The sequence below is a fragment of the Simochromis diagramma genome, unplaced genomic scaffold (assembly GCF_900408965.1).
Source record: "Simochromis diagramma unplaced genomic scaffold, fSimDia1.1 OVJJ01000387.1, whole genome shotgun sequence".
Lineage (NCBI taxonomy): Eukaryota > Metazoa > Chordata > Actinopteri > Cichliformes > Cichlidae > Simochromis > Simochromis diagramma.
Window position 1 is genome coordinate 6,032,832 of NW_024387152.1, and position 12,372 is coordinate 6,045,203.

Consider the following 12,372-nt stretch of genomic DNA (forward strand, 5'->3'; position numbering starts at 1 on the left):
GTTTTAACCATTTAATAATAAAAAAGGAAACATCACAAAAAAACACTTAAGGTCATGAAAATTAATTGAGATTTAGCAATCCAATATGGCATCCACCTTATTTATTAAAAAGTATCTGTATTGGTATCGGCGATACTAGCCCGTATTTACTTGGTATCGGATCGATACCAAAATATGTAGTATTGCACACCACTACCTCGTGCTCAGCTAATAAGAAAAGCAGACATGGGTGCGCAACTGTGCATGGTGTGCAGTTTAAATATAGCAATATTGCCTCTGTTTCATCAGCCGGCCAAGTGGCTCATGGGAAGCGACAAGGCCTGTAAGCAGAGTTTGAACTAGAGCGGCGATGGTTCGAATCCCATGCGTCCCATCTACATCTGCTCTGTACTGCCCTCAGTACACTTCAGCCAGCTGAGTCTGTAGAGCTCCAGACTCACTCTGCCTTTTACGTTTTCTTCAAATTCCTTGTTAACTTTTGGGTGGAAAGGCGTTGAAGGTACCACAAAGCCGACTGGGTCATGCTCCTCACACTTTTTACGTAGCCCGACTGATACAGTTTATCTGCTGATGGCGACTGACTCGGTCAAGGTAAATATAACCATGTCATTATTATGAAAAAGACACACAGCTTATCATCTTATATTTCTGAAATACCTAAAATCACTTGTTATGATCCAATGTTGTCAGTGTTTGTTTTATGTGTGATTCCTCCCACCAGAGGATGGCTGTGGGTTTTTTCCCCTTTTCTTTCTTAGGGGGTGGACACCTGGGCGTGCCTGCTGAGTAGTTGGGCGGAGTCTCTTCCTGTTCTCGGATTGGATAACTTGTTGATCACCTCCAGTATTTAACCACCAGATGACAGCCACTTGGCCTCTCCTAGCCTCCACCATCCAACAAAGAACATGTGTTTTTGATTTGTTGTTTTGTAGAGTGTCTTTGCCCATTGATTTGCAAGTATAACCAAGTACAACCTTTTTGTGTGTGTGTGTCTGGCAATAGAACCTAAGTCTTGTAAATAGCTGTAAATAGATTTGTAAAGTAGCAATTGTGTATTTTTTTCACCTTGTATATATTGTTCACTGCAGCAGCCTAGTAGGCGTGAGAAGCCATTTTTGTTGATCAAGTTTTCTCCTGTTTTTTGTTAGAAAGTTAGGTAAGTGAATTGTCTTTTGGTTGGTTTTTATTTGTGTAGGAAAGCATAGGGACCATTAAGGAGTTTTGTTTGTTATTTTTGGCATTGCTAACTGCTGAAGCAAATAAATGGCTGCTTAGCACTTTAAAAGATACTACTGTTTGTGTTCTTTCTTGAGTGGTGCGTGAGTGGGCCAATTTCTTGTTGTGTTCAATTAGGGTTGCCAACTCCCTGAAAAATAAATAAGGGACACCTCGTGGCCAGGGCCGGGCAACTCAGTTCACCCTTCCCAGTGTGGTGAATTTTGTAGCTCTTTTTTTTTGTGTGTGAAATTATTTTTTAACCATTTGACTTGAATTTGATTTAAGCAGATGCATATTCTTTGTGATATGACCATATGGGAAACAAATGATCATTTAGCCATTTATTTTTAGCTCAAAATGACAGCATTAACACAGTAAAACAGGTCTCTTTCTTAAACAGAAGCCTGTCATGCTTAACTTTTGAGAATATAAGTAAATCTTTCTTTAAAAGAACTCTGTCCTGCTTAACTTAAAATTATATAAATTAATAGAAAACAATAGAACGAAAAATATTCTTGTAACAGTGCACATATAGTGCATTTAGTACAATTGGCTTCAGTTGAGGTATTATTTCAGCTTTTCTAATGCTAATCAGCTGCTCCTGTTTGTAAACCCACTTGTTCCCATGATTACGCATCTTAACTCATCATCATTATTCATCTATGTATTACTTTTATGTATTAGTGATCTATTTGTTGTAATCATCTATCCTTGCAGTTGTTTATTACACAAAATAAATTATATTATCACACTTCTTGCATCATAGCGCTGATATTCACTGCAGATGCCCATATTAACCTTAACCAGAGGGTTTAAAAAAACACAAACCAATGTTTACATACCATATCTGCTTCTGCCGTGGCCTGGTGGACAAGAAATTGGTTAAGGGTTCCCCGAGCGTTCATGCCCCTCATGTTCTTCATGTGCCCACCACTAGAAGCATGCCTATGGAAAAAGTGCGCCGGCACACAGTGCAGTGCGCTTTAAAGGCGTTTTCGTGCATTTTCCCAGCCAGGTGTTTTCCTTTTCCCATTCCTCCCTGTACTTTTGCAGCCTTTTTTTTTTTTCTTTCTCTGAGGGGAACAAACATTGCTGCTCTAATGCTGGGCTTACACTGTGCGATTTTTGGCCCATTTTGAGACGATTTTTGAGTCGTGCGACCGATTTGGTGATCGGCCCGATTTTGGCCTTCATCGTGCATCGTGTAGTATACGTGGGGTAAGGAGAAGCGATTAACACCTCACGACCAGCTCCCGATCATCAATCGCTCGTGAGGGTGTCACCACAGGCGCTCACACTGCTCACGCGCAAACACGTAAACGTCGGTGAAAAAGATGGAGCAGCACGGCTGTGCAGCGTGTGATCTGGACACAAGCGATGGAGGCACAACTTGTAGAACTTTGGAAAGCTCATCCGAGCCTTTAAAGGCTCGGATGAGCTTTCGATGTGGCATCACAAAATTATCACGACCACAACAACCGTGAAAATAGTTGGATTTACATTGCTGCTCAATCACAGCTGCCTGATCAATGTTTTTCATTAGCAATTTAGCAAAGTTGATGGTGGTGGTGTGTCTGCGTGAGTGAAAGACAGAGAGAGAGGGAGAGAGAGAGAGCGATAGATTTTCTGTTATAACCTTCATTTTATGGAGGCACAGTGTGAGCACTCAGGTCACATCAGAGCATCGGGCGGTATAGTGTGAGACCCTGCATCGTGACCTACCAACTTCTAACCTGTCAATTGTGCAGTTTGAGCAGGAGCTGAATAACGTGACTGAAAAAAATCGCACAGTGTCTGCCCAGCTCTAGGTGTACTGTCGTCCGAGACTTGCACCGCAGTGTCGGCGTTTGTTTCCCTGTTGGCCATGCTTGTTGTTGTGGTCATCTGTTGTCTTCCGGTATTTTCTCCGTAAGCGACCTTTCCTCGACCAATGAGATAAGCGGTAATCTGAATTGTCATACTCGAATTGTCATAAGTGTGCTGTCAGCTCATTGGTCACAAAGCAGGAGAGGGGCTGGGAATTATGTTTTCAAACAAAGCGTTAATTCCATTAACATTTATAGACTACTTTTGATTCTCACTGTATTACGGGACAAAGTGCGTCCCTTATTAGCTCAATACGGGACGTGTACTTTTGTTTCTAAATACGAGACGATTCCGTTTTTTAAGGGACGGTTGGCAACCCTATGTTCAATGCATGCCTAGACTAAGAATGTAACATACTCTGTTAATTCGTTTGCTAGATTAGCGGCTAGCATACGCACCGTATTAGAGGCTTGTTGCTAGCTGGTTAGCATGCTACACACCCGTTACTCTAATAGTCTGTATTTGTGAATGATTCAGCACGCCTTAGGTTTTGTTATCCATTTTTAGACAGTAATGAGATCAGCTGCACACTCCACAGAGGCCCAGAGTTACTGTTAATATCAAAAATGTAATGCTGTCCTTTGAGATTTTAACATAAGACTGAGAGTGTAATGGATTTAAAACGGTTTAAATTTTCAGAGCACTCTACAGCCTGGTATCAAGGAAACTTTAAAAACAGCAGCAGAAGGTTTCAGTAGTGTAGTGTCATTTGTTCTTTTCATTTAATAAGAGTCCACATTATTATCAACAGCTACATCCACTCGGGGGGAACTAGGGAGGGTTTCCCGGGTCCAGAGTTTCGGAGAAACTGCTTCCCTTTCTTTCATCACAGCTGTCCAGTGCCAGATGTTCTGTTGACCCCACTGAGAGAGGAATCATTTTACAAACATCAGGAAGACTGAAGCTCATCGGAGGAATCAAGGAGGGCCTTGTGATCTTCACCACCAGCTCCCTCACAAGGAAAACTTCAGAACTCCACTTTAGGAACGCCCCAGATGATGGATAACCCCAGCATTTCATGAACACTGTGATGGAGTCCTTTGGTTTGTGTAAAGTTATTAGTACTCAGATAATCCTCAGATGCTCTGGACTTTTACATAAAGATATTATAGTCAGTCCTGTAGAAAGTTATACATTTAAAAATATATTGTCCTCTCTGGTTACTTTGGTATGATTGACTCTGAATTACTTTATGGTAAATAACACACTATTGACAAAAAACGGTGTAAGAATTCCAGATCAACGGTTTTTAGTTTAACATACAAATGACGACCTTTCACCTTCATCTGGTTTTATTTAATTGTCAGAGAAAACATGTGCTCTTCATGCAGCTGATTACATTCAGTGTGTAAAACAGAAGCTCTGCAGGTCTGAGATCAGCAGCTGTCTAAAACACCAAACCGAGGTAGTGCTAATGCTGATATACAGTGACACAGTTACATGGGGGATTCATCCCTTTGACTTTTCGTCTTTAACTTTACCAATAAAACAGCTGCAGCTTTCACTGACAGCACATGTGGTACTTTAACCTTTATACTGTTCATCAGTTAACATGTGAACATGTTGGATGATCTGTCTGCTGTCACTGGGTGGTGCTGAGGTCTGAATCTGAGGACAGTTCCTATAATCACAAAGAGAACAGAATCATCACAATCTGAAATCTAAAGTTAATCTGTGAAATAAAGCTGATCCGTCCCTGTCCTCACACACTTGGGATCTGAAGTTCTACTCTTACATTTTGTTCAGTTCTACAGTTCTGCTGACAGCTGATGTTTGAGCTGTTTATTTTAAAAAGGACAAAGCCTTATATACTATAAATACTATTATAGACAGATTTTCCAATATAATGTTTACCTTCGAGTTGTTGGTGCTTTGTAAATGGAAATCTCCAGAGATAAGATGTCTGCTCCTGCATCGTGGTCACCAACATACAGAGGTATTATCCGCAGTGTTTAAGCTGCTGCCTGAGTACTGAAAAAATATTTCTCTTGAAGGATGTAAGCTATATATATATATATATATTAGTGCAAGATTTAAAAAAAAAATGGTGTTACTGTACAGATGTGGTAAGAGACTGAAAACATGCTGCTGTTTGCACGTATTTAATAATCATCTCTGCACAGGTCTCAGGACCTAGCTAAGGACGGTAGTTACGGATTAGCTTACAAACACATTTAACTTACCGAAAAAGTGCGGTGGGGCCTCGGATCTGTCTATCCGGTAGTTCAGACTGAAGACCACCTCAGGCTGTCAGGTTAAAACAGTCGGTTGTGATTTTGTAACGTAAACGCTGGAGCTCCTCTCGGCGTCCCTGCTCTATCTGCCATTCCCGAACAGAGATGCGCAAGTTTATCTGTGACTGCAGCTGCCAGTCAAAGCTGTTATGATGACGTTGCACCCCAATATAAAAGCATTATGGTAGTAATTAGAATCAAACTTATGGGAAAGGAGACCCCTTGAACATAAATCAGGGTGATGAGAACACTTGATAATGAAAGAAAGAATCTTTGGAAAAAATTATCTGGGAATTTATCGGAGAATGTTTTTTATTTTTATTTTAGTCTGACCCCAGTCCCCATCCGCTAACATAGATCAGGCGGGGTTTCTGACCTATACTGCAGCCAGACACCAGGGGGCGATAGAGACGTTTTGTCTTAATTTTTGGGAAGCTCTTCGCGTCGTCCATGTTTTCTACAGTCATTGGTAAGCACAAGCAATTGCTTTTGTCAAATTGCCTATGCTGTTGAAATATCTAACAGACCAAAATATTTTTCAGTGGTGAATGATATTAGGAAAACCCGGAGTTATTATTTTGTAACTGCATTATAAGTAGCAGATAATAAGGGATGCAACTGAGCTGCAGTTAAAGAGGTTAATGTTTACAACCATACCCAAGCTGGCCCCCCTGCCTTTGGCCACACAGCTGTGTAAATAAATTTGGCAAGGTGGCTTTTGGTCTGACTGTAGACTGAGTTAAAATCACAGTTGCACAGGCACTGGGTGACTGATCTCCATTTCCTGGACAGTAAAAGCAGGGTTTCCTTTCTTGGAGTTAGTCAACTCAGATTTTAGGGTAAGTTAAAGAGGTTGTTATCTATATTATGATAAAAGCCTACATGAATAATGCTGCAGTTTCCCAGACATGGATTAAGCCTAGTCCTAGGCTTAAAGTTGTTTAAATGGAGGTCTTCACTGAATTATTCCTTTAATCTGGGACTAGAAATAATCAATGTCTGAGAAACCCTTTGAAAAAATCTTTAAACATGATAAGAAACTTGCTGAACTGCATTTTTGGAATAATTTGAAACATGAATTGTTTATGTCCATAATTACTTGCTAGCAGACTTCTGCTAAAATTGCTAGGATCATAGTCGGTCTCTCATAGTGTTCGATGTCTGTACTTTAACCCAGACAGATCTGTGTGATATTGTGAGGTATTGGTCATCTGTGTGCCTGTGCATGTGTGTCTCAAACTGGAGGACCTGATCATAAATGCGTTTCTCCATTGAGTTACAAGTGATCAAAGAAAACATCATCCGAGTGCTTCAAAGTGTTGGTTCTTGAATATAAATGAGACAGGCCCCAGTCAAATTTAACAGGGGTGCTGGCTAAAAATGAAATCCTACCCACAGAAAGGCAGCAGCTCTCTCCTGTCTGTAGAGACAAGGTCCAAGTTTCTGACCATCAGTCATTTACGGACGAAAAGTAATCTCTGCCTAAATGTAATTGTTCATTAACATGCAGTGCAGTGGGCGTGAGTTTAATTGGAAATTGGCAGTTAGGCTGAATCTTTTATTTGCTGTGGGCAAATGATAAGCCCAGGGGCAAATAATATATGAAGAGAGCGGAAAGATTTTTTATTTCATGACTCTTTGGTATTATGAGGAAACAGTAGCAGTGGCTTACATCAGTCTGTGACGCTGACATATCGCTGTAATTTCCGCAGCCCCTTGTGTCATGGCTGTAGCCGGCAGTGTAATGCAGATGCACACGATTCAGCAGCAATAGGTGCAGTAAACTGTGTGTGTTTTTTCTAAAGCTGCTTTGTTCTCCACCTGGTGAACCTCACATTTTCACTCTTTAGAAGCTTTTAGCGGTTCTGAGTCAAATGAACACAAATGGTTTGGGGTTTTTACTGGAGGTTTTTTTTTTTCTCTGACACATTCAAAAGCTCCAGGAAATGGATTTTACTCAAATTGAACACATATGGGTGAGAGTGCTGCTTTGTAATTGCACTGAGGAAATCCATGAGCTGTCAGATACTGTAGTTCTTAGGATTTATAGCACATGTGTAAAGGAATTTAGCTCACTTGATGTTCTTTAAGTAATTAAGAATTCAAACAAGTCCAATTACACTCTTTGGGAATAAGGGATTAGGTTTCAGGTGCCTTAAGTAGCAGTGCCTGGCAGGTGATTTTTCTTAGCTTGGAGCCGTGCCAGTGTACGTATAGTGACAAACCATAGCCCTGAGGTGCGAGAACTCCCAGTGCTCACAAGCTCAGCAGTAACTTCAAACTGTGATGCTGCATTTGTATGCTCAACACAGCTGAAGATTTTAGCCCAGGGCAATGTCGAATTCTCACAGGAAGCTCTGGTGAGAAGTGAGGAAACATGATCAGAGATGATTGAAAACAAAAACAGCCACGCAGAAATGTCTAAGAAGGAGAAACTTTTGATCTTCTTCTTGTTAATTTCATCACTTATTCTCGGTGTGATGCACAATATTAAATTCCAACCACTGAGAGATGGATTGCAATTTTTTCCCCCTACTTCTGGGTGGGTCGGAGACCTGACCTGCGTCTTATTTGTCAAAAACCTAAATGACTTGGTAGACTTTGAATGATGCAGTGTGTCATCTGGAAGTACGGATTAGGTTTGGATGTGCACAAACATGAAATGCTGACAGGACCCGTCAGGATCACAGCGGTTTTGTGAAGAGAGATGAGAGGAAAAAAATACATCACAGTACCTCCGGCCATGCTTGTTCTGGCTATTGTGATGTTTATTTGAGTCAAATTCAACGTCTTCTTTGGTGCAGCCAGAGTCACTTATGTCGGACTTGTCCTTGGCTGGAATCTTGATCTCGGGAAGTAAAATTCATGTAGTCCTGCAGATCCTAATGCCGCTCATTTGCCGCCTCTCGCAACTGTTAGTTCAAAGCTAAGAGGGATGTGACACTGGCTTTACGAGTTGAAGCTAAGTCCCTCCAAGCAAGCAGCACTTTGTGGGTGTAATAAAAACCAACAGGATACAAGGATAAAGTACTACTGTAAAAGTCACTTCTTTCCTCTCTCTGCGTGCTCTTAATGCGGGAGCAGAACAGGCACAGTAACGAGGACATTAATAAAGGATGCGGATCCATTTTTAATGATCCACTGGCCCCTTTAGTTTGAAACCGATTTTATTTTGTGCTCGCGGTCGAGCTTTATCTTCAGGATCCCTGTTTTTTGCCTTGCGAGGGACTCGTGAAAGCCGTTTTGCTTGCACAAGCAAAGTGCTGCATAAAACCTGCATACACCTGACTGTTTGTGTGTGAGTGAGACACAGAGAGAGATGCAGTCTTCTCTGTCTATATTTGGAAGATAATCCTCAAGTATGAATGTAAGGGGGGAGAAAGGGAGGGGAAGAAAGAATGGTAGCTGAACCAAATTCAGTTTGGAGTCAAATATATGAGAAGAGTGTGGGGAGGTGCGCACGAAATCAAAACACTGGGTGTGCTGCCGTTGCTTTATAGTGCATATATAAGTGCAGATTATGAACATGTGCCATATCATTCTTCATCATTTTTATGTATTTTACATTCAGTGCATCTCAACTTAACACTTCTCAACAGTTAGATTAAAGAGAAGCAGTTATGTAGACAGAGGGAATCAAAGCCATGGAAAGTCTCAAGTAGCAGCAGCTACAGAATAATGTAAAAACCAGTTACACACACATGCACACACATGCACACGCAGTCATCTCTGTTCTTGCTTTCGTCAGGGGAGAGAGTCTGCCTTCTCTCTGCAGCAGGGTTCTCCTTCTCATTGCTCTCTCTGACTCTCTCTCTCTCTCTCTTGCTTTGTTCATGCTGTGTTTGCTATGCTCTCTGTCTGAAGCAGCGCCACACTAGAGCCCTAATGAGCAGGCTGAGAGCAACCCAACGCAGATCTCCCATCAGCTGAAGAGCAGCAGCAACTCTGACGGCATCTGAGGCAACAAGACGCGGAACTGATCTGCAGTCAGCAGGGAGGCAGCTGTAGAAAGCAAATGACATCCCAGGAAAAGGCGTGGGAGAGGTTGTGAAGTGTCTTCAAAGGCAAATTAGCAGTCAATTGAGAGACTGGAGAGGAGAGGATTGGTCCAGTGCGATCGCTAACCTTCCGCACTCCGAGGCAGACTCTCACTCCACTTTTCTCTTCTTGAGCCGAAGGACCTCGCCACTTCACCCGAGGAGCCCAGCCATGGAGGAGATGCTCACCTGCAGCCGAAGCCCTTTCTCCCAGGTGTTTGGGCGTCAGGGTCAGCTCATGCAAGCCAGTGAGTGCAAACATCAACGCTAAATTATCTTGTGCATCCTGTTTGATTCTGATTGACTGTTGCAGTGTTTAAATAATGCATGGACGCACTGTTCATTTATATTCGGTAAGCTTTTTGAAAGTAGCCTATTCTGAAAAATTAATAAATAAAAATACAGCAACACGGTTATGCAAAATTAAAGTGTTTAGGGAGGTAACGTTTCAAAATGTGCGTCCGACTTTTGCAATTAGGAAATCGTTTTTTAATGTAACTTTGTTTCGACGCTTCGAGTGCAATTAATCCTTTAGTTCCGTCAACATATTTAATCATGTTATTCAGGGTATTAATATTATTAATATTTTTGCCTCCACGCAGTTTTGTAATTATATATATACATATATATATATATATATATTTTCTTAATATATATATTATAAAGTATATGGAGTCCATTGGAGTGTAAAGCAGTTGGCCAGAGCAGTGTGTTACTGTTGATAGATTGTGATGCTCCTTTCACACACACACACACATGAGCAATGTCATGTGTGAAGATGTGTGTGCTCCGACTCGTGCGTGTGAGAGGTGGGTATGTGGGATTGAAGCTCACTTTTTCATGGGTGCAATCCTTTGATCTCCGTCTGGTTGAACATGCCACAGGTCTAAAAAGAAAAAAGAACGAGATCAGCCGCAGAAAATTCAGCTCATTAATTGTACACAACAGCACGAGCAGCTGTAAAATAGTAGCAAATGGAATAACTGAGCAATAACTCCCTATTTTTTTTTTTTATCCAGCCAGAGTAGCGTCACTGTAAACCTTTAGGACATTTTACCTTATTGACAAAATGCATTTACAATATGAGGTTTCTGAGTAAATGAGTCCAGATTGTAGTTGTTTAAACAATTATTCCTATATTCAGTTGATATTTTTCTGCCTCCATACATACATTTGGGTTTTGCGATCAAACCTCACAGCGTGACAAAACCTGCCTCGGTTGAACTGTTGCAAAGTGTCACGTAATCCCCAGAACAGAAAATGGAAGCCTTTGGCCTTAAGAGACCTGAGCAGAGAGTTTTGGGATTCTCACAGGTTTGCTGCAGATTGAACTGGGCGCATATACATCCTCTGTGGTGCAGAAATATTATTTTAAAACAGGAGCGCTGGCTTTTTCTTTTTGCGTGTGTGTGTTTAGTTGAGCTGTACCCTTTCGGGTTTTGTCTTCTCCTTCATCAGTAAATCGTGTCTTGTTTTTAGGATGCAGTAGGAACAAAAGTCGTCTTTCCCATCATTGGAAATGTTCTGTGATGGCACACTGTACAATGTAAACTTTTTTTTAATAGAACTACTCCTTTGTATAGCTGCTTCTTGGAATCCTAAGTGGTAATTAGGAGGATTGGATAGGTTTTTCTGATTTGAAAGACTGAAATGATTACTCACTTAGGTGCTCATCCAGTCATTGTGAATAACACAGCAGGCAGTGTTAACGCAGTGGAAAATCAAGGGAAAAAGACATGACTCGTTAAACGTTTAGAGGCATTTCAGGGTTTCTTTGTGCAATTTGTTTCCGTTCTATTACTTACTGAAACATATCCACATTTGTTATTCAGCCTATGTTGTATATTTATTATACATAAGCCCGGCCGAATAATAACTTCAAGTCAAACTGTGACGCTTTCCACCAGTGCCTACTTATCAGTCACAGGATAGGTGAGAGCGCCGGGTGCATTAAACCTAAATGCCACTCTCTGGTTGTGAAGATGACATTATCATTGCATGTGTTGTGATGAATTACAGCCTGTCTTGCGCTACCCCAAGTTATCTATGCTCTTTGAAGCTCATGCTGCATGTCTGCGATTTCGGATGTGAGAGAGGGAAGGGAAGGGGGAGGTGGAAGGAGGAGGAGGAGGGGACGGGCGGGGAGAGGGGCAAGAAAGTGAGCAGGCTGCAAATTGTGTGAATAAGAGATGGCTGTTTTAATCTATTTTTAGCAACAACCTTACATACTGTTGCACAGCTGTTGGAAGGCTAATCCACAGTGGCGCTGGCTTGCAATATCGGAACAGTAATTATAGGGGGATTTTATTTTTTTTTTTGTTATCTTTGGCTGTCACCCATCATTGGATCAGGAGTCCCTCAGCTATATGTAAAGGCCTGTTTGAATTGCAGAGAGAAAATCCATTCCATGAGTGTTGCACATGCCCAAAGACTTGAATATTAACAACCTTCTGGTGGTACCAGAGCAGAATAAACAGTTTTCTCATGAATCATATTCACGTGGCACTGCCAGGTGCGTAATCCTGCAATAAATTCTCTTATTCCCCACTGGTGGTGTGATTTGGGTTGTGTTCAGTTTTGTGACGTGTTGTCAAAAAAAATGAAATTAAATAAATAGATAAATAAAATCCTTCAGCAGCCGATGCTCCCATTTGTTCGGGGAGCGTGACAACAGTTTTTTGGCTTTTGAATAGTTGAATTACTCTGGGAAAGTTTATTTCTTACGTCAGTGACTTTCCAAGGTTAAACCAGTCAAGGTAGAGCACCGCTACCCATTAAATTAGGTGTGTGTGCTGTCAGATGCATTCTTTGCTTTTTGTTACTTTAATTGAAGTTAAAAGACTTGTTTCCCTTGAGGAAAAACAAAGAAAAAAGACAATTCTGACCTGTTTTAGACACCAATAAGACCCTACAGAAGCACAAAAATGATTTGAAGCCTCCCGGCTGTTGCTGCGTAGGAACCAACATTCATGTTGTTTTTTTCGTGTCCCACATTGTTTCTCAGCCCCAATTCCTTT

General features: G+C 41.3%; 1 protein-coding gene across 3 annotated transcripts in view; it reads left to right on the forward strand.

Moving 5' to 3' along the window:
- The first annotated feature begins 5,814 nt into the window (after positions 1-5,814).
- The window catches only part of kazna (kazrin, periplakin interacting protein a), a 185,616-nt gene continuing 179,058 nt past the window's right edge, over positions 5,815-12,372 (forward strand). The window contains exons 1-2 of one of the 3 annotated variants that reach the window (XM_040047992.1): positions 5,815-6,157; positions 9,183-9,603. In XM_040047992.1, the coding sequence (XP_039903926.1) occupies positions 9,528-9,603 (76 nt within the window). In that variant the 5' untranslated portion in view covers positions 5,815-6,157; positions 9,183-9,527. Of the gene's footprint in view, positions 6,158-7,873; positions 9,604-12,372 lie in introns of those variants that run through there. The other 2 variants (XM_040047997.1, XM_040047994.1) reach the window with 2 other exon arrangements.